General features: G+C 40.7%; 1 protein-coding gene across 1 annotated transcript in view; it reads right to left on the reverse strand.

Annotated features, from left to right (window-relative positions):
* rxraa (retinoid X receptor, alpha a) overlaps positions 1-26166 on the reverse strand; it is a 107365-nt gene that overhangs the window by 21997 nt on the left and 59202 nt on the right. The window contains exons 3-4 of the mRNA XM_053649662.1: positions 20496-20731; positions 3-153 (exon numbers count right to left, since the gene is read on the reverse strand). Coding sequence (XP_053505637.1) covers positions 3-153; positions 20496-20731 — 387 coding nt within the window. The remainder of the gene's footprint in view (positions 1-2; positions 154-20495; positions 20732-26166) is intronic.

Consider the following 26166-nt stretch of genomic DNA (forward strand, 5'->3'; position numbering starts at 1 on the left):
ACCAGAGGAGCGATCTCCGCAGATAGCACAGATGTGCTTGGTGAGAGACAGAGGGGTCCCCGAAGACTGCGCTGGCACCTTCATCATGCCATTTATGCCCACCGGAGGCTTGATGTCCTCTGAGCTGCTCACGGAGTTCATCGGCGAGTTCAACTGTAACATATATACGCACAAAAACAACACAAACCTGTTTAGATACACTCTTAAATGGGGGTTTTAAGGGTTCTTTGGACAGCTAAGGCTTCTCGTTTTCCATACGGAGTTCTACTCTGATAGAGAAACCCTTGGGGTTCAGGGACAAGCTAAAGAACCTTTAAGGGCTCTAGATCTAACCTTATTTGTTAACGAGTATAGATACTAAATGGCCAGGAGTTGTTACAAACACGATACTTTAAGCCATTTTTACAATGCACAATATCGATCGCAATATTTAAACTCTGAGAAAAAGGGTTCGTCAAAAGCCCTACTATACTTGAAAGGAAAACCCTTCTGCAGGGTTCATCATCAATGATTCAACTGTATAACGGGAGCCATGATGTCAAACATTGCAGCTAATCTTATGTATTAGGCAAGACATTCATCGATGTAAAAGCCAATGTAGAAACTTCGTCAATCAGATGTACCTAATATTACAGGGGTGCAATATGCTGATGTCCCAGTGGTACTCCAAAAAATACAACGTGGGCCTTATAGATAAATAGCCTACTTTTGAGGGCAACTGTGGCCCTATTGGGCGGGATGATATCCAAGCCCCTCAGGAAGCTGCCGCTCTCATTTCCTGTAAGTTATCTCATAGTCTTATGTCAAGGTGACAATACAGAGGTAGGGTCAGACAGTAATAGAATTAAGGCCAATAAATTTGTATCAAAGAACAAAATTTGGGATTTCTGGCTTGGGTGCACAACACAAACATAAATAGAGGTGAAAGACCGCCAATTCCACTTAAACTTGAAATGAGATACATTTATCTCATACACAGCCTGGTCTGGAGAGAGCCTCAAAGCATTTAAAACCACAGAAGCCTACTGGATCTTATCGTTTATAAATCAGGTAACTAACTTTTGCTAAATGTTAATAAGTCTTCCTGCTGAAATAAACTTGTCCCATATTATAGGGAACTAGCACTACTGCTTGTTGAAGTACTTTATGTAGACATAGACAAAGTCACAATCCCCTATTCAGTCCTCAACATGGCAGCAAAAATGGCACACGGTGTGACGTCACATATAATGGAAGGATACATAATTAGCTGGTGCCACACCTTAATGTTCTCTTCAACCCTCTTTTCCTATCCCATTGTTTTAAAAACCTGGACACCGGTCATATTCCCCATTCCTAGCTAAAGTAAACCTGCGTTCTATTTCACTCCCATCCGACACATAATGAAACAATGCGGCCTGTGAATGTTGGCCTTTGATTGAGTTTGGAAAGACATATGGAGATTCTCATGTGATTAAAGCAGATGCGTTTGGGACGGGCCCATGCTTTCAGGCTCACATGCCTTCTCTGTTCATCTCCCTCACTTCCATCCTCTCTCTTTCTCTCTCGCTCTCTCTTTCTAGGGATTCAGTCATTGCGGGATGTGTCCTGAGCCTCATTAATGCTCATTCAACACTGCCAGTGCAAATATTCTATGCTAGGATAGCTGCAGTAAAATATTGAACAGGACAGTGGAATAAAGACAGGCTTGTGTTTCTTTTTTCTTGCGAAAATACACCCTTGCCAAAAATGTGCCGGGTTGAACTCATCCAGACACAGAGGGAGATTTGTTCATACATGAATATCCTGAAATGAGGCCTACGGCGTTCCGCATGGATTTATAAGAGCGCGTGAGGGAGGTCTAAGCTACAATCAACAGCAATTCATCATTTTCCTCACTGATCATCACCACCCAAACATGTCCAGTGCTCATGGTGCATTAATAATGTCTCTCTCTCTCTCTCTCTCTCTCTCTTTTATTAGTTTTTTTCATTATCCAAACTTTTATTTATTTATTTGATTATTCATGTTTACGTCCAAGCAAAAATGACACTGAAATGCAAGTTAAAGGCTCTGGGTTACTGATCAGAAGGTCAGGAGTTCAAGCCCCAGCACTACCAAGCTACCACCCTTGGGCAAGGTCCTTAACCCTCAATTGCTCAGTTGAATAAATGAGATAAACGTAAGTCACTCTGGATAAGAGCGTCTGCCAAATGCCATAAATGTAAATCCTTGATGTCCAAAATCCAATCCACAACAGAAAATGCTATGCACTATGTTGCTGGAAATGTGTGAGATGCTCTTGCTCCGGGGCTTTGGCTGACTGGTCTGAACCAGCTGACTGATCTGACTTACACAGACAGAAAGAGAGAGAGAGAGAGAGAGAGAGAGAGAGAGAGAGAGAGAGAGAGTCAGGAAATATCCTCGTGATGAGGTGCACCAGTCTGAGCAGGGAAATCTGTGTGCAGATGTCTGTACTTGACTGGATCTGATAATTCACTGAAAGGTACGAATCAAACTTCATAATGTCGCACTCTTGAAAGCACGTTATTCATTAGACATCTTTTCCCCCTGCTAAATATCCATCCATTTTGCATACCGCTTATCCTAAAAATGGTCGCAGGGGAGCTTGGAGCCTATCCCAGAGAACTCGAAGCACACTCTGGACAGGGTGCCAATCAATCGCACACAAATACACACACCGATTCACACACTACGGACAATTTGTAAATGCCAATCAGTCTACAACGCGTGTCTTTGGACTGGGGGAAGGAAACTGGCGTACCCAGAGGAAACCCCCGAAGCACGGGGAGTACGTGCAAACTCCACATACACAGGGCAGAGGACAGGTTCAACCCCCAAACCCTAAGACACTGTGCCCCCCCCTTTTCTAAACATGTTTGCAGCTATACTTTTTTTTGGCTTTTCCCAACAAAAAAATTGCTGCCTGGAGTACCTTTGGTACTCATATGAAAATCTAGTGTCTCATGTGAAACCCTCTCACAACACTTGACAACACTCTTACCGTAACAACTTTCCCAGCTAGTATCGGCTAACAAGCTGTATTAACTTGCCCTGTAGATTAGATTTATTATTATCAGTATTAAAGTTCGAAAATTTCAATATTGGAATACTGCCAGCGAATATATTCTACTCAACGTAAATTTTCCCCACATTTGGTCACCTGGAAAATTCCCACCCACCGGCTCTCCCGTCATATGCCAGCTACAGTACCGACGGGGACGGTAAAGTCTAACACATGCTTCCTCTGAGACATGTGAAGTCAACCAACCAGATCGTTTCGAGCCGCTGCTCATACAGCATCACCTGGCAGCGTAACACTCTCGAAGGAAAGTGCTATCAGCCATCTTCCACATACATGAGCTCACAGACACCCACATTTGGGTAGTGTTTCCTCCCACTACTCTCTTGGCTTCTGGCCACAGATGCCTGTAGCATTTACATTTTCGTTTATGGCATTTGGCCGACGCCCTTATCCAGAACGACTTACATTTGGACGATCTCTGGACGATAGGCTGAACACTTTTTGGTTGCTCCACTTGGTAGCCTACAAGACTCATTTTTGTCACCAGCACTTTGTCCTCCGTGTTTGCTTTTCTCGCTTGCCCCCAACTTGTTCCCTGATTGGTCAGGAGACTTGCTTGCTGTCACTATGAAAAATTCAGAAAGCGCCCTAACAGTGTTTCTGATTATGAATACGTTAAGAGGATGCGTGTCCAACAGCGCTGGAGCTGTGAAGGTGCTAACAGCAAGAGGGGCAAGACAGCTCAGGTCAAGACCCCATTTGGAAAGAAAGGACCACCGTCACTTCTCAGTTAACACTCGACCTACGTGTTGATGTGAGTGGTAGAGACGGCTGCGTAGAGTCAGATGGCCAGAGGACACTCACAGACAAGACATGCCACCAAAACAAGACAGGGCTTCAACAAACAAGAATCCTGGTTCATCGCAACACAGTGGCTCAAAACAATGAAACTACACTGATGTCAAGACATTTAGTGCAGAATAAGAAATTTGGATTTAGTGTGCAGTTTACAAACATAGCAATCAGTAGATTCTTCCAATGCTTTGCAATTTAAGTTCAAAAATTACACAAAATATCATTTTAATTTTTTATATTTATTTGTTGATGTTGTTGTAAACTACACTTCCTGTAGACTTCCTAGACTAGACTTCCTGTGATGGATGTGTTCCACCACTTAGTTTTCATCTCTTTTTCATCTTCATCCGTTTAGGTCTGCTTGGTGTATTTGTGTGTATAATTATTGGCACCTTTCATTAAAACGACTGTATAAAATAAACATTATACGCAATTATTTATCTAATACACTAAACACGAGAGGAAAAGCTACTAAAAGCTAATTTTCTCTACCACAACAATATTCTGTGTAAAACTAATACCTTCATTAAAAAAAAACACATTTGCAGCAAATATACTGACTCGAATGGACAATGTTTAAAAAAACGCAACCAAATAATCATCCTTAATAACTTCTATTATTTTTAGATTGTTCTCAGTATATAGGAACTCAATGACTCAATATTAGTGATAATATTTGCACACATGGAAAAATCTCTCTGTTGTCATTCAACAAAGGAAAAATCAAAAACAAAGAGCTTTCAACACAGATGATGAAGAGACAGATGGTTGTTGAATTGCCTAAATACAGTATGGATATAGAAATACTTGAAAAAACATAATTAAACACCATCAAGTATAATCAAGGACATAAATAATAATATAAAAATTATGTTTATATGATTCATGAAATTGTCACAACTACACACCATTTCCACATCCATCCAAGAGTTGCACACGTTCAAGTGTCATCGAGTTTACAATTAGAATCGTGCGTTTTGTTTTCAGATGAGACCGAAATGAAACTTTTTCACCACAAACACTGTCGGCGTGCTGACAAAAAAGAAAAAGAAAAAAGGGTCTGCATACGAGACCCCAAAGTCCCCATAAACACTGTAAAATACAGAGGTTTATCGCAGATGCTTTGTGGCTGTTTTACAGCTAGTGCTTCAGGGGCTCTTGTGAAGATTGATGACGACAAAGTACCATGATATTTTAGTCCAAAACCTGCTTGCCAAAAGGACTTAGCCATATATCTATCTCTCTACAAGAGAATGACTCCAAACATAGATTCGAATCAGCACAGAACTGTCTGTGGGATGTTCTGTAATGACCGTCTTTGTCTCTCGTGGTCTGAACTGAAGACAAGCTTGAGAATATGAACGAGTTTAAAATGCTTTGCATGGAGGAGTGGACCAAGATCTTTCAACAAGTGTCTCCAAACTTGTTAGACATTCTTCCTTCTGGGAGAGGCTTCACCAAATCTGAAAGCACTAAATATCACTGATAGCATGTGTTTTTTATTTTATGTTACGTTATTTTACACTACCAGTCAAAAGTTTGGACTATTTTAGAATAATAACGAATACATAAAGTCTATAAATCCATCTATAAAGTCTATCCATCCATCCATTCTCCATAACGCTCATCCTACACAGGGTCACTGGGAGCCTGGATCCTATCCCAGGGAACTCGGGGCACAACCCTGGACAGGGTGACGATCTATCACAGAGTACAATCACAGACACATTCACACACTATGGACAATTTGGAAATGCCAATCAACCTACGATGCATATCTCTGGATTGATGTGATGGTGGGGTTGGTGCGGGTTATGATGCGGCACGAGGCGCGAGCTAACACTTATTAAACATTAATAAATGTTTAATTTATTAATAGACACCACAACATGCATTTTAACAGATTATAGTTAGATTGAAAGTTGTGGAACATCTGAGAGACAACAGTTCCTGTTCTCACCTACGTTATAGCTGCGATAAACAGTCATTCTCTCACCAGCCCATCGGCACTGAGAGCACTTACCACCGACGCTTAGTCCATAAATGTTAAATAAACGTCTCCTAGCAAAAAAAAACTAAAAACAAAAAAACACTCCACCACATCAATGATTATAAGAATTACTTTGCTAAACAACAATCTGTTCTTAAATACGTTTATCATTAGTCTTAGATTATGTGGGGCCTCCGCCGTAAAAATCCTTGTGTATGAGCTGTTACTATAGAAACAATAATGTATTAGAACACGTGCATCAACATTAAACAATCAGACGGAACTACCTGTGCTGTTATACGAATATGAAGCACACCTTCTGACCAATCAGATTCGAGCATTCACGAATAAATTTAAACATGGGCATTAACTTCATTATTTACATTCGTCTTACAGACGAATGGTGCTAAAAAATTCTGCAAGTGCCACACCAGGACCTCAATACTACATAATTATATTTACACAAAACACAGTCGCCCTTTAACCCCAATACAGAGTGGCTTTTACGTTTCACTAGAATTCTTCTCTCTCGCAACCGTTCTAGAATAATAAAGAAAACATTAAGTCTATGAAATAACACATATGTAATTACGCAGTGGCCGAGAAAAGTGTTAAACTAATCAAAACGATCAAGAAATGATAAATAAATTTACACATGGGTGTTAACTTCACTTTTTTTTTTCATTCGTCTTATAGACAAATTTCAAATTTAGTGCATAGCTTTAGTGCATTTTCACAAATGGTGCCGGAAATTCGGTTAGTGCCACACCAAGACATCAATTCTACATAATTATATTTACACGACACACACTCCTCCTTTAACACCAATACAGAGTGGCTTTTACATTTCACTAGACTAAACAGGTGCTGCAGCAATCCTACACGAATGCAGTCACACTTGACTGAATAATAGGAACATTGACGCCTACATGCAGTCTATACACACACATGCACAACAGTATGACCCCTATACAAATATCTAAACTGTTCAAGAGCTTTTACACACCCACACACATACACCCACACACACACACACTTTAGAATGCTGCATTAAAGTCATAACCGGCTGTGCATCCATCATTTCTGTGGACACTACAGCTTGAAACCAGACATGGGCTAAATATGATGTATCGCTTCAGAAGCAGCTATTAACCTTGAGTAAAATGGAGGCTAGTCAAGTCTATGCTAGCTGGAAGACCAAGCTCCTGTGTGCTGCTGTAAGGAAGACATTAGCAGACGTCGAGGAAGGGAGATACGTGATAAATCACAACAGAGCTGCTTTATTTTACACAGCCTTTCAGTGAAAGAAAGCACTTTCGGTTATGATGAGGTCCTGTCTTGTGAAATGGGCTCTATTAAACATGCGCACACACGCACAAAGATATCATGCAAGGTTTTACACACCTGTCCTCTAACTGCGCTTCCATGCACAATTCCTCTCTCCGTCCCGTCCAAATTCTAGACTCGGCCTCTGTTCAGCCTATTTTCAGTGCACTTGCAACTTTATCTGCTTGGACTTAGTCTCCGTGGTGGGGCAGAAGGATTAAAGGGGCTCATTTCTGTTACTGCAAATAGATTAATCTCCCCCTTTGCCCCCATACATGAACATGCACCCTTGTTTCTGGGGGTAGGGTGTAGCTAAAATGCCCCCCTCCATACACACACAAACACATGCGCTGTGAAAACTGCAAAAACAATTATCAATCCTTGCTATGTCGTAAATGACATAAGCTACGTTTTCTTTAAATAGGACACTACATTACACTGCTGATCAACTCTAGCCCATGGCAGTATCTCAAATAGTTAGTTGTCAGCTTCTTAGGGGTTAGGGGTCAGGGGTCACTCTGCAAGCTGCTTAGTAATGACAGCAGGAGCACAGAGTATGGCTTCGCTGCAGGAGCACGATGACGGCCAAAGCATGCGTGAGATTACTTAAAGAGTTTTTTTTTTTTTTTTTTAAATAACCAGCATGTTTTACTCGTGATATGACATGTTCTAGGCTGCTGCCTCTCTTTCTCTCCTCCATACAAGATATACAGCGCTTACAGGTAAGAAAGAAAGAGAGAAAAAGAGACCTTGTAGGTTTGCTTAAGCTAAATTTGGCCAGAGTTAAAAATGTTACAGTGCTGTGGATGCTATTGTCATGGTAACGCATTACCTTGAAATAAATGGAGGAGAAACAAATAGAAAAAAGAAGTGAGAGGGGGAGAGAGAGAGAGAGAGAGAGAGAGAGAGAGAGAAGAAAAGAAAGTAAAGAAAGTCAAGACGTGAAAAAATTAAAGACAGAATGCAAAAAAAGAAAAAAATGGGGAAAATAGAAAGAAATGAATGAAAGAAAGAAGGCATTGAAGAAAGTGTGAAATAAAGTGAGAAAGAAAAATAGCAAGAAAGACTGATGTCAAAGAAAAAGTAGGAAGCAGAAAGATAGAAAGTAAAGAAAGAGAGAAGAAAGAACAAAAGAAAGAACGAAAGAAGGAAAGAAAAATATGTTATGAAAAGAAAGGAAAGAAAGTCAGGATGTGGAAAAAGAGAGAGAAAACAAAAGAAAAAGGGGAAAAAGAAAACATTAAATAAAGTTTGAAATAAAATGAGAAATTTCAGAAAGACAGAGAAAAATAGCAAGAAAGGAAGAAAGAAAGAAAGAAAGACTGATGACAAAGAAAAGAAAAAATATAATGCAAGAAGGACAGTATAAAATGCAAAGAGGTAGGAGAAAGGAAAAGAGAGAAAATGGAGAGAGAGAGATAAAAAAGAAAGAGAAAGAAAGAAAGAAAGAAAGAAAGAAAAAAGGAAGGAAGCAAACAGAGGAAAGAAAAATATCATCATGAAAAGAAAGGAAAGAAAGTCAGGATGTGAAAAAAGAAAGAGAGAAAGCTAAATAAGAAAAAGGGGCGAAGAACGAATTAAATATTAAAGAAAGCGTGAAATAAAGTGAGAAAGATCAGAAAGACCGAGAAAAATAGCCAGAGAGAAAGAAGGACTGATGACAAAGAAAAGAAAAAATATAATGTAAGAAGGAAAGAAAAAAGATAGGAAGTGAAAAAAGACTGAGGGAAATATAATGCAAAAGAGGAAGGAAAATAAAAGAAAGAAAGAAAGAAAGAAAGGAAGGAAGGAAAAACATGTTATGAAAAGAAAGGAAAGAAAGTCAGGATGTGAAAAAATAAAGAGAGAAAGCAAAAAAAAAAGAAAAAGGGGAAAGAAAGAAAGAAAACATTAAATAAAGTGTGAAATAAAGTGAGAAATATCAGAAAGACAGAGAATAATAGCAAGAAAGAAAGAAAGAAAGAAAGAAAGAAAGACTGATGACAAAGAAACGAAAAAATATAATGTAAGAAGGGCAGAAAAAAAGATTTTAGGGAAATAGAAAGCAAAGAGGAAGGAAAGAGAAAGAAGAGAGAGATAAAGAACGAAAGAAAGAGAAAAAGGAAGGAAAGAAGGCAGCAAATCGAGGAAAGACTGAGAAAAACAGCCAGAGAGAAAGAAAGACTGATTACAAAGAAAAGAAAAAAATATATAATGTAAGAAGGAAAGAAAAAAGATAGGAAGTGAAAGAAAGACTGAGGGAAATATAACGCAAAAGAGGAAGGAAGAGGACTGGAAAGAAAAGAAAGACATTAAAAATGCCGCAGTGGTCCGGGCTTTAAAGGAATTGATAGAAGTAAAGTTGGAGTACTCGAGTCTGTGAACCAGTCATTGACATTCACAGAGCACTGCGTCTCTCTCACAGCTGAAAACTCGGTGAAATTCTCCACTAGTTCGCAGCTCTTTCGTTAGTTCAGTGCCAGAGTTCACTTGAGGTGCTAAATCTCCTGATCTCTATTAAAGAGCCGACTCGGTGCAGTGTCCCTGCAGGACCCGGGAGCGAGTTACTCTATATCACTGTTTCATATTCTCACCTGGCATTAGAAACGTAGAGAGCCGAGACACAACGCGATGCATTTCATGTGAATGAGGACAGGCAGATGAAACGTCTGGATGCTGCGTCCACGCAACAAGCCTGAGAAAGCACCTTAGAGAGAGCTGAAGATTCGGAGCAGGGGCTTTAACGGAGCTTATCCCGTCTTACTGAGCCGGAGAACAGGCTTCCTTCAGAAGGACACTTCAAAGGCTACTTCATATCCTGCAGCCAAAAGCCCTAAACACACCCGCCTCATCTAGCTGATAACGCTGGAGCTCCTCTCATACACCCATCTCAAGTGGAACTGAGATCAGTAACGATGATGGCGACGGTGGTGACTAATTATGTAACACTGCGTCTTATCGATGGCTCAGAGAGACAGAAATGAATTAGCAGGCAGAATGTTATTCAACAACAGGAAGCCAGGATGTCATCAAACCCCAACGCTTCTCCGGGCTGCATGAGGCCAGAGAGCAAAGACCACCACATGGAAACCACACCAGCACACACACCTTGGAGGTCAGTGTGTAACCCCCTGGGCCTGATAACCCCACTTGAGCTCTGACCTTTGACTGTTCACACGCATAACTCAGCCTGAGAGTGACCCCATCGATGAGAGTGTGAAGGGGATTCTGGGAACTGTCACCCACAGAGAGGTGGTCCTGGAGCTCGGCATGATGCTTCATTCTCAATTATTCCAATGCACAAGACGTTTCAGACAGTTACAGTCCACTTCCTACACAAATATATATACAAAATATACATCGCGTGACATCATCTTAAAAAAGATCAACTCGAATACAGAAAGCATGTATCAAGAACGGGTAAAATCCCCGAATGGGTCCCTAATGCACCAGTTGGTACCTTGAGAACGAATGAAAATTCCTATAATTAAGGTCAAACAAAATAACAATCATCTTTAAGTTCTTTAAGCAGGGAATAACACACTTTGGGATGTGCTGTTATATGAACGCAATCAACAACAGGGTAATGCGATTTGGCCTGACTCTAAGCAGAGCTATCATCACCACCCCAAAAGTAAGTGTTTTCCAAGGTGAGTGTTTTATTCCTTTTATACCACAGAAATTTCCCGAAACTAACAATGTTTCATTTATTAAAAAGAATAAAATAAAAATTCATTTAATGTTGTCGAACATCCTATCACTTACAGTAGGTTATAACAGCGCAGCTATAAACTGTCATTCCCTCACCAGCCTCTCTTATTTCACCACCATACAAGTCCCTGGGAATTTTGACAAAATAGAGTATAAAAGACACAACACAGTCGTCCTATATTTGTTACAACCAACACCTTATATTTACGTTTGTTTAGATTTTGGTTGCTAACGGTAAACTCTAGAGGCCAACCGATTGATCGGGTTTGCCAATTAATTAACACAGATAACTGATTGCTGGAACTGTCGGTTATCGGAAACTATTCGCACTGATAGCTTTTCCCGGATGCGTCCCTTGCGGCAGCGGCTGAAAGGGTCCCGTGTCATTCTGCAGTACGAGAGCGGCCTCTGGAGGTGACATCCAAACTATCTCTGACAAATTTTGTTGTGTTATTTGAAGTGTTTTTTTTAAAAATTCATTTTGGATGTCTCTGATGTTACTTTTTGGCTCAGTTTGGTTGTATATCTTTTATTTACTTTAACATTTATTAATCGTTAAGGTATTAATATTTATATATTTATTTCATTTAAAAAGTACAGTATATTTTCACCGTACAGCCAGCACTGTTTATTTTTGTAATCGGTTGATTATCGGTTATCGGCAAGTAGCACCCCAACTTATTTATCGGTACTGGTAAAATCCGGTATCAGTCGCCCTCTGCTAAACTCATACAAGATTGTTCTCCAATTTCAGGTTCATTCTTTCAATGTAATGTAGCAAGAAAATCCTTCTCAGGCATGCAAGCTCATTCTTTAGATTCTTGGTGTTGCAAAACTTCTACGGTTGGATAATAAAGGCATCTGATTCAGTTTAACGGTGAGAAGATCCTACCCGAAGATAACGTTCTGTACCGGTGTGCTGTAATTCCAAGTGAACTGCCATGAGCGCTTGTTCTGTTTCTGTGCTTCAACTCGTGACTTCTAGACCACAGGTGAAGCTAAGCTTGTGACATTGTGAGTCTGAGCGTGTCTCTTGGTGCACTCCGTGAGAGGAAAGATAAATCCACAGGCTGATCTTTAATCAACTGTTCTGCTGGGTTATGGAAGACTTTCTCTCAAACGAAATAATGTCAAGGCTTAAAGTGGTAGTTATGTCATATATCGTAAGGAAACAACTCTTCGTATATTATACATCTTGTCAAAAGGTTTTCATGCTTAAATCAACTCAGCTTGTCATTAATTAACTAGCTCTTTTCATTTAAAAAAAAAAAAAAAAAGCTCACTCGGGTGAATGCGTGTCTCAGCAGGAGGATCACATGTCTGTTTTTACACGTCTTCCATCAAAACAGGGTTTAATTCCTGGCGCAAAGACAAAGCTGGCTGATGGTTCTGCTGCATTCACGCCGAGAGTCATGTTCTCATCTGGAGCTTCACTCCCATTAAGGGAAACAAAATACCTGCCTCGAAAAATCCCTGTTTATACACGTCCAATGTTTGCCAAATAGGATTTTTAATTCTCAAATCTGATTGGTCAGAAGCAAATCACAGGTTTATATAAATACATTATAGTTTCTATAGTAACAGCTCACTCAAAGGACTTGTATGGTGGCACGAAGTCTAACAATAGACAGTTCAAGTGTAAGTGCTAGTTAACAAAGAAATACATATAATCATTGATATGGTAAGGAGAATGTTTATTTAAAGAAGGTGTCTCGGGATCGCCGCAGGGAAGGAGGGCTTTGCAGTTGCTCAGCCATGTGTCGAGCTGCTTTTTTCCCCCCGTCTTATTAACTTCAAGAAAGAGGAAAGAAAAGTGGCTGGTGAGAGAATGACTGTTTATAGCTCTTTCGTGGACTTTCCACAACACTGAATGTAACTATAAATGGACAAAAGTGTGACGCATCGTTCTTTATTAGATAAAATATTGCATATTGTAAAATGTTGTTATCAGATTGAGTTATATGACAAATAAAGCACTTCAACATGTGCTGTTGTTGGAAAATGATCAACTTCAGAGTGAGAACCGTGACGTCGCGTCGGGCTGCATCACACCACCCATTGATTACTGGTTACTTTCCTATGCATCTTAAAGGGTGGAATTAAGGAATTCCTTTTTTATGGTTTATTTTGTGTAATCAATATGAACTCTAAAAATTTGTCTGAGGACAGAACTAGGATTTACCAAGGAGAATACAATCCTGTATCATAGCAACTGACAAAGTGACAGCAGTCTTTAATGGTCTTTACATTCTATAACGAATGTATTCATCATATATGCATTGAGAAAACCTATCATCAGGTAGAAGTATGGGGATATTTCTTTAGTCAAGGACAAAAAAACTGACATTGAACCAACTATTAGTGTGCGTGCTGGAATAAAGTGAAAGAGTATCGTGCCGATCCCTGTGTAAACAGGACGAGGAAATAAACTGTGTTCATTTCAAGGGTATGCTTCAAATCATGCGTATGAGAGATACTGCACAGGTTCCTACAGCTATACGAAGGCAATTAGACATAGATGCTATACGTCAAATCACAAAAGTATCCTGTAATTACAAACAAAAGGGGGAGCTCATTGTTAAAGCCCCATTTAACATTCTGGCCGTTCCTTTGTAGACATATAGCCAAGGAGCCTTCTATCAGTCCCTTCTAAAATGTCCCCCACCAACATCGCTCCTAATTATAAACCTTACAAATGACCTATGCTACAAAAAAAAGGCTGATATCCAATCAGCAGCTTTGGCCGAGGAATAGCTAGGGACGACACAGAAGCCTGACCCGGTCTGTGGATCCCACTGGAGCGGAGGAACGCTGAGGGGAAATGAAAGAAGCAAGTCGGCCTTTAGATTTGCCTTGGTGCTAACAGACATGGATGCCAAATGGCCGGACTGATTGAGAGATAAAAGCACATACAACTCCTCACTCTGTCCTGCAGTGCATTTCCCAAGATCTGAACTCCGACAGCTTTACGATCCGTCCCTCTTGGCAGACGGTGCGCATATTTTGTAGTATACATTAGACAGAATTGCGCTGAAGAGGTTCTCTGTGCCACATGCGGTGTTTGCGTTTCGGAAAGAAACCTATAATATGAAACGTTGTTTTCTCTCCCCTTGAGGAAAATCTGTATTTTATAGAAGGTAAGTTATTGTTTTTGCAACTGCACACTGAGAATGGGATTCGCTCTCAAGCAAGCGCTCTCAGGATTGCGAAGACGTATTGCTGTCTGCTCTAGACCTGCGCAGCAGGCCGCGTGGAGCTATTTCTTCCGACAAAGAAATGGGAACCGGCCAAATCTCTGAAGCAAAAACACTTGAGATGAGTTTTCGCTCTCTCTCTTTTTTCCCCCTGTTCCCACAAACCCCAGGATCACTTCTGAACGTGAAACAACAGACACGTTTTCTTCATTACAACCCCATTTTAGCCGAGGCTAAAGTCAGCTCCATGTGTCCTAGTACTTCCAGTCTTTCTGGTAAGGGAACTTGTGCAATAGTGGTAAGGAATTCTCAAATCTGATTGGTCACACGGTGCTAATTATTCTTCTTTAACAGCAGCAACTTCAGGAAATGCTGTTACTGGAAAATGATAAATTTCAGGCTTCTTGCCAGGCCACATCATAACACCCCATCACCTATAACAGCATACCTCATCATGTTTTAGTCCTTACATACTAGATTCATTTTGGAGCATCCATTTCAGAAGAAATGAACAAGCTAAACAAATAATAATCTTCTGGAGTGAATTTTTGACCATTTGTGCTTTCCATGTGGGAAAATAATTCCGAGCATTTAGAACATTCAGAGTCATTACGTCACACCCACCCAGCAGGACCTCTAGTATATTAGTAGTTTATTATTCACTTCTTGACTGACATGGCTAAGTCGAGGTTGTCAAGAGTTCTGTTAGTCTTTGTAAGTGAGCATACGGGGTCACGGCCCAGCACCAGAGCCATGCAGTCAAATTTTAAACCTTGGCTAATGAATCATGAGGGTGTCAAATAAGGAGGGAGTCATAGATGGTAATCAATCCCCATAGCATTCAAACAAAATATGACTGTGAGGCAGTGGCAGGTTGTGCATTTCATTCTTAATGTGCAACTCGTTTCAAATAAAAGGAGAACATTGGCTTTATGCAACCTCCATTGGCCTTTGAAGAACGGTGCATGTATTCGGCATGAGCACTAAGAAAACCAGTCAGAAAGTGGACCAAAAACATCACACTTTTGGCTAGATGGAGGATTCCTATCATTACGTCAGGCTATTTAAAACCTGTAATGCAACAATGCTGACAACTGCCCTTGTCAGATTTTATTAGATGAAATGTATCTGGCACGAACAGATTTTATGATGTGCCATCTAGCACTATCAAGGGTTCTGTTCATTTATTGTTGTGGAGGAGCCATTTAAAAATTTGTGTAACCCCTTATAAAAAAATAAAGCGTTTTCCTTTCAGAAAAGGGTCGAAATCCAGAAACTTTCAAAGAATGCTTGAGGAACCCATTTTTCTAAGAGTATGGCTTTAAGCTACCGCCATGACACCCTTCAACTCTACCAGCACTCCTGGTAGTCCCTTTCTCTAGCCTTTCATTTCGTGTTCTTCCCTTCATGTCGGTTTCTTTCTTCAACTTCACCATCCGACAGAAACAAACCACAAACATTGCATTAATTACATACAGATTTGGAATAGTTGCCAAGTTTCCTGCATGGTTGTTGACAATGAAAGGCTCTACTGTGACCACAGTGTGTGTTTGAGAGCATGTGTGTGCGTGTGTGGGAATTAGACCCTTGTGTCGAGCGCAAAGCTTGACTCCTACATCAGCTCTAAAAGTCAACGGCATCCATCAGCTGTGCTGGGGCCCAGCTTTAGGTATCAGACAGAATGGGTGGAAAATCGTCTTTTTGCGTCTCAGTGCAGAGATTAAAATCTGCGCCGTTACCTCACTCTCGCACATGAATACATGAGGATCAGGCTGTTAATTTTTGTTCACTCATGAGAACATGGTTCATAAAAGACAGAGAGAGAGAGGGAGGGAAGGAGGGATGGAGGGAGGAAGGGGAAAAATCCCTTCAGGCTGTATGCACAGCCTGATCCTAGCAAAGCCGTAACAGTGTTTCTCAGGCATCCTCTACACACAGCTCTATTGTGTGCCCATTTAGGCCAAGTCACAATGCTGCTATCCAGTGAGTGTGAAGATCAGAGGTTTTATGAGTGCCTCATAGGAAAAGAGCCGTAGTTTGACATTTCCAATATAACGCACAAACGGCCCACAATGACATCACCGTAGCACACTAAAAGTGTTGGGTTCCATCTCCTGTAAAACATTTACACCTTTTCCGTGTTAGCGCTGCCACTTTAGACCATTCAGATAGCGGATGCTTTATGAGGGATGACGCAGTACTGCTTATGTTAATTGGCTCAAGCAGTCTGTAGTAGAGGCGCCCAAGAAAACTCAAACTCTTTCATCCAGGACGTATGCTGAAAGTGTGAGGTAGCGCCACCGTAGCCGATCCACTTACAGGTGTAACGTAGAGAAGTGCATACAATCGATATGCTCTTTATCGCACAGCATCCAGGAACTATCATGAAAAGTAGCGTCTAGGTACAGGCAGACTGTTTCTATCCAAATATACAAGCATGGATCAAAACAATGAGAAGCATGAACTAGAACACAAGAAACTAGGCCTTGGCAACGTAACTTTTGAGGTATAAATCGCCAAACTAATCAAAAGACTAACACAGAACAGATGGATACAATTGGGTAACAAACCAATGACAGGACAGGGGCGGAGACAGGAATAGAACAGAAACAAAGCACATGGCAAAGTAAACAAGAGCACATGACAAGACAGGACATGTAAGCAGAGAGGGAGAATTCGTGGGAGAAAACCAGAGAACCAAACACAGACGGTAACTCAAGCTTGGGATCAATGGCATCCAACATTAGTGTAACTGTACACTAACAATCTGTATCTTTCAGCTATAGTGTCCCTCATGGGTACATCCTTGGACCTTTAATATACTGCATATCTTCCATCTGGGTTGTGTAATGTATATTATAAAGTGATTTCAAAATACATTTAAAATTCATTAAATGTACATAATTGGACCATAAGGACCAGTATGTTACCCTTGAGGGTACACTTGCCACAGTGTGGCATTAAGATGTTGGGAAAGACTTCGTAAAACTGAACGCTAGGACTCGATGTTGGCAGTGTAATAACTGTAATTACTAATGACTTAAATAATGGTTTTAGAGAACCTTAAAACCGTGAAGCACTGCGATACATTCTGTATATCTAACCAAAATGCAAAGAAACACCACACAGAACGTTCAAGAATAATATGACTACATTCCAACAAACTGGCATAAAAAAACTGTCTTTTTTAAAAAAATAACCCCACAATGTTAACCCTATCTCTGTGTGGCCTTGTGATGAATCGAGTGCTCTTGTAATGTAAATTGATGTATACAGTGAATTAATAGCAGTGAAAAACTTTCAGACGAACAAAAGGCCCGTTGTTCAGAGTTCTACAGGTGCAGCACTTCACCTGCAGACCGGCGCTTCACTTCCCAGTCAATGAAAACATGAGTACAAAGTGCCCGCATTGACAAAGGAAGGCACAAGTGATTCTCAGGTGTAATGGATGAAGATAAGGCTAGCAGTGTGCAATAGCCATTGACGGGGCTGACAGAAAGCCCTCTTAGCTCTTAACACACTCCATTACTAGCAAATAGATTCTGTAAAACTGAAGGTGCCAGTTTTGAATGAACTAAACAGTGGCTGTATAGAGCAATCCCACGACAAGTACGGTGCTAACTGGGTCATTTGTTTATTTAATCGTGGCATACTGGATATGACACATGCCAGGACTTAACAAAATAAATGACTTGGGACCTGACAAAATCCTTCTTGTTCTAATATGTTATCGTATCTACAGTAACAACGCAAGCATTGCTCTAAGGATTTTAAACAGATTCAAAATTATGCTGAAATTTATCAACAAATCACGTAGAGTTGTTGATATGGTGAACTTTTCTATAAGGAGATTCTGTATGTTTATTTAACCTTTATGGAAGGAATCCAGTGTCAGTGCTTCGTAACCATCAATAAGAGACAGTTTTTAGGAGAGAGGGCTTTCCTTATGCTGTAATGTAAATTACAATAGGAACCGACTTATTTTGCAGAAGTTCCACTGCATTAAATGTAACTGTAAATGGATAAAATGTATTACATGTATTTACAGTTTTATCTAAAGGACCCTACTAGCAGCAGGGGTGGATAAATGACTAGCCTGGATACCTGGGACATGTAGATTGTATGACAGGGCAATGAGTTTTTTTTTACGTGTCATTGCCTGGTGGACAAATGACTCATCAGGCACTAGCTTTTTCTGCTGTCCGTCACCCAGAGAAAAACAAACCCTGACTCACTTGGCTTTAGCTAATAAATACACAGACTAACATATATATATATATTTTTTACCAAATACACCTCAATTTGTGTTGATATTAGTCCAATGAACTAGTTTGGATCTCACATTTGTACTATTTGTACAACATAAAACATTTTGTATCAGACCGCTCAATTTGTAGGTGGGCAAAAATATTGGAACATGTGACCGACAGGTGTTTCTTGTTACCCAGGTGTGTCCTATTAGATTGTTTGTTTAAACAATAAATAGCTATGAATTTCTACTCTTGGTTTCAGCCTTCAGTTTCACCTGTGAAGTCTGCATTTGTTGTTAAATAGGATAAACCAACATGAAGCTCAGAGAGCAGTCTATGGGAGAAAAGTGAGCCGTTTTGAAGCTGAGAAAAGAGGGAAAATCAATCAGAGGCATCGCACAAACACTGGGCATAGCCAATACAACAAATTGGAACGTCCGAAAAAAGAAAGAAACCACTGGCGTACTGAGCAACAGTCATCGAATGGGTCGGCCAAGGAAAACAACAACAGCTGATGATAGAAACATTGTGAGAGCTGTGAAGAACATCCCCAAAATAATAGTAAGTGTACATATAAATGTAAATACCAGGAAAAAAAAAAAAAAGCTGAAATCATATCCATCTCAAACCCAAATATCTTTGGTGTATAGCAAAAGCACATGAATGTCCTTGTCGTTCCAATAGTTTTGTAGGGGACTGCATTAGCCCAGTTAATGTTGCTAGCTATTTAGCGACCACAGTGCTATAAAAAATGTCCTCGCTTTCATGATTTCCATCTACATTGCAAGATTACAGAGTTTTTCGATGGCGCAGGTAGGGAAAAGGCGAAATATACTGCATGTATGTGAAGTGTAATATTAAAGGTAACAAATGTGACTACTAGTAGCAATGAACAAAATGTGCTTTCCAAAAAAAAAAAGAAAAAATTTAGGAGATGAAAAACGCATTCAAGACGTTTGTAATGCCTCGAGCAAGCACTGGGTTTTGGGTGGAACATGTTTGTTGATTTAAACAAAACCACACTTGTTTACAGTAAAATAGATCCAGTGTGGTTATAAAATTTACTTTCCAGAGAAACAAAACATGCTGGTCAAGAACATTAGAGCATTTGGGAACGATTTATTTTAAGGAAAACGTACAGGGGGTTAATTTAGAGCGTGTTATTGCTCAAATTAAACACTTAAAAAAAAAAGGTTTATTCACTATGCAATATTCTTTATTCACAAATACCTGTATTGCTACATATGTGGAGATCAGTTGAAAATGACTAATATCTTCACTTTGAAAACATTTCGCAAACTATTGAGCATGAAATAATAACCCAAATTAAACTAATTACTGACTAAAAATCGCTAAGATGTTCTCTATAAGTCCATTACTGTGTTACCAAGCATTCACTTTTCCCATGGGCTAGCTAATGGATTTGCTCAGACGAGCATAATGTAGTAGTTAATGGTCTATCAATAAATACCTATGTAGTATTAATCATTTACATAACTTAAATATCTCTGTGCTGTAATGTACAGAATGTGTGTGTACTGTATGTGTACAGAAGAATACTATTAACCCTGTACTGCACACATTACAGTACTCTTATGGAAAAATAAAGGTGGGGATATTTTGTGCTATGTTGCCATATCTACAATGTACAACATTGGAAATAGGCCTACTGAGCATTTCTGTGAAGATAGAGTCCTTAATCCACAGGATGTAGTAGATTTCCATGTGAAATGGAAAGAAAGCATTTACACAGCTATGATACAGTACACAAAGCATCTAATAAAGGGCTGAAAATGAGACTTCTGTATTTGTTGGATTTTTTTGCCCATTTATCCAGAATGTTCTTGAATTTTATGAACACTGAACCACTTTGGAATTGGTTCAGCAAGGAAACTGGCATGCAAAAATCTTTTTGCATCAATTCTTGAATGACAAAGAAATGCAGAGATCTATTCATGGAGCAAAAAAAAAAAATGAAAGGAAGATAAACAGAACAGAGTGAGGTAACAGCGAGAGAGAGAGAGAGAGAGAGAGAGAGAGAGAGAGAGAGAAAAAACTGAAGACAAAAATGAACTGCTAAAGAAAATCTAAAGTGGACAGGAGAAAATGAAAACACTTTTAGACAAGAAAGCAAAAGCAAACACGGCAATGAGCCCTGGGCCTACCTGTGGGCTTACACTGGGACCGTAGGCCATGCCGGGAGATGCCATGGAGTGCGGGCCCATGGGTGAGCTGATGACGGAAAAGGGAGAGCCGAGGCCGTTCATCGGCGAGCTGAGTGTGCTGATGGGTGAGTGAAGGGATCCTGAGGCTCCGATGGAGGTCGGACTCAGCAGGGGAGGATGCATGGGCCGGTGGGACGTGGGAGAGCTCAGAGGAGACGAGGTCACATGACCCGAGTCTGTGAGAGACAAAGAGAAAGAGATTGAGGATTGAAGAATAAAGTTATTGCTCTGGCTTTAGGGCACTTATGCTCACATAACCCAAGAGACTCATATTAGCAACGGGGACATTCCTGACTGAGTCATCCACACGTTTGAGCGACTGATCAGAATGACTGGAGCGATATTTCATTTTGTTTTCATTCCTAACGAAAAATGTGATTTCGAGGCGAGAAAGACAATATAAATAAACACTCTGCGACTCCTAACATCTGCTAGAAGGGTTGCTGTTTCTCCTGGCGTACACCAAAACTGCTGGTTCTAAAATACAAATAAGCTGTGGTTTATTTATATTTATACCATATTGCTGGTGAATTCTCGAATCAGATTGGTCAGACCGTGTTGATTTATTTCTATAACAGCCGCCCTGGCAGCAGTTCCAGCCGCAAGACAAATCACAGGTTTATATTAATGCTTGTTCTAACACATTATCCGTACGTTTTGCGTTTTCTATGAAGAGAGGTTTATGTAGCACGACAAGCATTCTGCAACATTAATACAATAAAAAATTGCAATTGTTGGGAAAATGCTGTGGTATACGAGCAGTACAACAAATCAGAATGTGGTATTATATGAAAATAACTAAATTCAAGATTGGCTATTTGTACTCTTAGTTATTATATGCTAATTCGACTAGTAGCCTGATGTTAACAGTCATCATATTTAACCAAGTTAAAGTGCAATAAACACAAACTCCAGGCTGCACTGGATGGATAACACTGATTTGCTCGACTCATTGGAAGCAATGACATAAGAAATAAATTCTGTCCGTTCCTTCCATGGCACGATAAACCGTCAGCATTTCATTACATATCCTCCAAGCATGCTACCCTGTCCCCAAACTCTCATTATAAACAGTAGCACAGTATCCCTGTAACGCAAAACCTTCACGCGACCTTTTCACCTAACGAGCGAAGTTCACAAAGAGACAGCAAGACACGTGAGGATTCAGAGAGGACAGAAATGTGAGGAGGGCAACGTCATTACCTCTGGTGATTAGACTCAAAACCTCTTGCTCTTCAGCCCACATGTTTTCGTCCACCGTCTTTTTTCTCTCTAGATTTGTTTGCCTTGGACCTGAGTGCTGAGAGTGAGGCCATAGATTTGCTTCTCCAGCGAGAACCTGAGCCTCTCTCGCCTTTCGTTCTGCCTTCATTCATGCTCGACAAAGCCACATGTTCAGGGGAATTCAACAGGCTAATGAAACACCTACACAAATCTGCACAACAGCCACCTGGAGGACACATGCCTCAGCCTGACTCGAGTCCACCCCAAAAGTAATTTGTATACCAGTAATACAGTAGACAAATAAGCATGTTGACCTAATGCTGTTACGCAACACAAGACAGGCTTCCTCGAAGGACCGTTTCATAAGCAGCTGGACATGAACCGAGAGCATGTACTGCTTGACGAGCTGACAGCTGAGAATAATGGCGTGTTCAGTCAGGAGTGTCATCCAGAAGCATGCTGTCCCACAACGACTGACATCATCTCCCAGTGCCGCTGATCGATTCCAGGCCAAAAGCACGAGCTAAGAAATGGAAAGAGGAGAGAGGATGCTGTGCAACACATCCTACCCCTTCCATCACATCACGTTCTCCAAACACCTCCAAGTCATCGCTATCGGCACTCAATAATTAAACGCCACAGCCAAACCACAGTCAAGAATGTCTTGACGAATTAAAGCCGGCGTCAACAATTTTTTAATAGTTACCGTCAACGATTTTGGCAGAGATTACCGTTCTGAAGTCCAAAATTCAAACAAAAAACAGCTTGTCCCTTCGGCTTTCCTGCCATGCCCCCAAAACATCCACCGACATGTGTGCGCGACATGATTTACAGGCAAGAGGAAAATGCCAGTGGCTGAAAAGGAAAGTCTGAGAAAAGGAGAATGCAGCCAAAAAAGGTGCTACTGTTAAATGTGGTCTTCAAGTCCGCATGAAAAGGCTCGAGAGCGGCGATTTGATTCCGTACGCTGACGTACTTCCTTCAGAAAAAGGAAGTCAGAGGAGTGACAGCCAATAGCGTTTGAGAAATGAGAATATCTTCAAAACAGTTTGTACTTTTTCCAAGATATACTGTACTATCATATTGGTATCCATAACACGAAGTAACAGATCCAAAAAGCTCTGAAACACCCATTTTCATTTTGGAGGCACTTTAAGTCAAAACATTTTGAAGTTTTCTTCACGTTCCAGCTTTAATAAAAGACCGGCTTAGGAGAAAAACTGATCTCTGTGGACACGTGAAAACAATCAGTCCCTCCAGGAGTATATTCGGAGGAACGCGCAATTTTTCAATATGACCGCAGATTTTTCGCAGATTTGGGCCAAGAAGCGTCATGTGACGTCATCACAACACGCGTTTCACGTGCGTTGAACATGAGTACAGCTAAATGGTCTCATTTACCAACAAACATCACTGCAAAACAACTGCGTACAATCGCAATTTCGCCAATTCAAGTAGTTTTCTACGACAACAATCACCCAAACCCGTCGAAATCCTGTATGGACTGAACAACAGACAAAATGATGTCAAAAACCAACATCTTACCAATCACGGAAATGGCAAGGTCTCTTCTTACCAGTCACTCATATTGCCTTTCCGTGTAGAGAGTTGAGATTTTCAAAACAGCTAATTGCAGCTAATAAAATTATTTACTGCACCTTTAATCTTTTTAACAAAAAAAAACACAACACTGTATTTTTCCTTTCCTTCATGACAGGGAGCTCAACTTCCTTTCAATCCAGGCGTGTTTTTTTTTTTCTTCATCAGAAAAGACAGCCCACCCTACAACCAAGAGATGCCAGTCTGCATCAGCATAAGTAATTCATCTGATGTCTAACGTAATGTGGCTGATGAAGAATGAGTGAGCAGTGCGGAATGTGTAGCTCTGGAGGGGACACAGTAGATGGTCTTCTCCTTGCCAACAGGGAGACATTCTGTTGTTCAGGGACTTGTCTGGCTCAGTAATCTCTCCAGCCTGCTGGAGGGCATACTTATGTGCTCTAATAGGGAATAATTAGGGCATGCAGATGTGTGTATTTGTGTGCTAATTCAATGCCATTTTTAATGTGTATTTGTGTCAGATCCAGCCAAGACTGGTGGTCTTGCTGGGCCTAATGGTACCTTCATTCACCATTCACAGCTCGTCTGCTTTGTCCTGTACATCTCCGCCAGGACTGGTTCACCAGATCAGGATTAAAGATGGATAAACGTAGATCTTTGGCAAATTTGACCAATTTTATATATTTATTTATTTTTATAGATTTGTATATCCATCTATGCTCTCATGGTCTCTCAGGTCACAAAGAAGTCCCTTAAAGGTGCAGACCGTGATCCAAGACTCAGCTGTCACTGTGACATTGAATGGGTGCAATCAGAGACCTGGACCCTTAAAAGTATAGTCAATGATTAGAGATTCAGGTGTCAACAGAATTACTGACTACACCTTTAATGGGTCAGATTGGTCTGTCCTTTACATTTGTAGTCAGTGATTAGAGACTCTACTGGTACTATGTCTAAAATCAATGACTATATCTTTAAGGGGGTTGGGGAGGGGGGGGATCAGAGAGATCTTTCAATCCATTATAAACAGACCAAAGCTCTTTACAGCTGTACTCATTGATTAGCAATTCAGCTATTACAAATCACTCACTGTCCCTTTAACGAGTGCAGATTAAAGATATCCTTCAATCCAGAATAAACAGACCTGCAGCCTTTAAAGGTGTCATCAGTGATTTCGGTGAAATCCGAATCGAGGGTTCACTGAGACCAGAGATTCTCCTCTGAGCAGATATTTTGTCTGTAGGAGTTCACCAGATATAATGATATTTCCTCGCTGGCGGTTTTCCCACGACCTGTTTGGCCAGGAACTGAAACGTGTTTTACAAGCTGTCTAAAAAAGCCCCTGGAAGCTTCGTCAGGAGCTTCTTACCTGCCCTGGATGTGCTCCCTAGATGAGATAAGAGACGATTAAAAAAAAAAGAAAGCACAACCCTGGCAACTGTAGAGAAGAGTGGCAATCCTCCAGCTTGCGTCCTTGCCAATGATGTGAGCGTGGATGGACTCAGAAGAGCGAGGAGGGAGTGGAAATAAAAACAGACCTTCTGCGCGACAGAATAACTGCTGATCATCGGTGTGCAAACACACACCTGACGGCGACCGCGGAAAATTAAGCAGGATTACAGTGTGTGCCAGGAGGCTACTGTAAACAATCCGGAAAGACGGGAAAAAAAGTGTTTTCTCTTTCTCTGAAAACGTCTTCATTGAGGAAATGTGTAGATTTCACACTAGGCTCTGTGTGGGAACGGTTTAGGGGTGTGGGAAAGGTTCCACAGACCACACTGGCTGACACTGTGCACACACACACACACCAGATACACAATAATACATAAAAAAAAATGTAACAGGGATTGAAAAAGGGGATGGGGGGGGGGGTGTGTTCCTCCCTGCGTATCTTTCTGTCACCCACACACAAACACAGCCAATAAGCTGACTGCCAGACTAATGAGCACACACACACACACACACACACACACACATACACACAAAGACTCATTTCATCCCAGACTGCTCACAGGTTGAAGATCTAGCGATGACATGTTGCCGTTCGTTTTTATCTCCCTCGCCCGGTTACATCACTCCCTGAGAACAAAGCAGTCTCGCGTTCCTGCAAACCAACCATCAAGGTAAAAATACATTCATAAATGATGCTAACAGCTTTCTGCACGCTCGAGATGTTCTCTCGGCCACAGGAGACGGAATCTGCAGAGGCTGAAAACCCTCCAGATCATTAGTATATCTTTCAGCGAGTCATTACTGAACAGCTAACAAAGAGACGGCGAGGAGGTGCAGCCTCTCTATTCACACTGTGAACATCTCACATGAGGACAAAAACCACAAAAAGCCCTTAAGAGCGGAAAAAAAAAAGAGAGATAAAAGTAACACGCGAGCGAATGCCTGTGTGAGGTGGAGAGTACGAACGAGAGTGTGTTACGCCTGTCAAGACTCATTTCCTTTGGATTAAACGGAAAATCTCCGCTGGATGTTGTACGTTTCTAGGCTCTACTTTTAGTCCCCATAATTCACGTCTATAGAAAGAAAAAGTGTAGCTTTTTTTTTTAAATGCAGTGGAGCGCACGTTAACCATGATTTTATCTCATACTGCTGCAAAAAATATTTACAAAACACGCCAATACACCGTGTGAAAACAAAGATGTCACTATGTGGAAGTCTGTAATTCCTACACACTTTCCTAGCACTAGCACTGTTCAGGACTTATTTTCCAGTCCGTACGGAATTCCGCGCCGTTTTATTTCTTTTGTGATTGTCGAGGCCAAAAACTCTTATGCTGCGTTTTTTTCCTCTCAAAATTTGCGACGCAGCTTGCAGA

The sequence above is a fragment of the Ictalurus furcatus genome, chromosome 18, assembly GCF_023375685.1.
Source record: "Ictalurus furcatus strain D&B chromosome 18, Billie_1.0, whole genome shotgun sequence".
Classification (NCBI taxonomy): domain Eukaryota; kingdom Metazoa; phylum Chordata; class Actinopteri; order Siluriformes; family Ictaluridae; genus Ictalurus; species Ictalurus furcatus.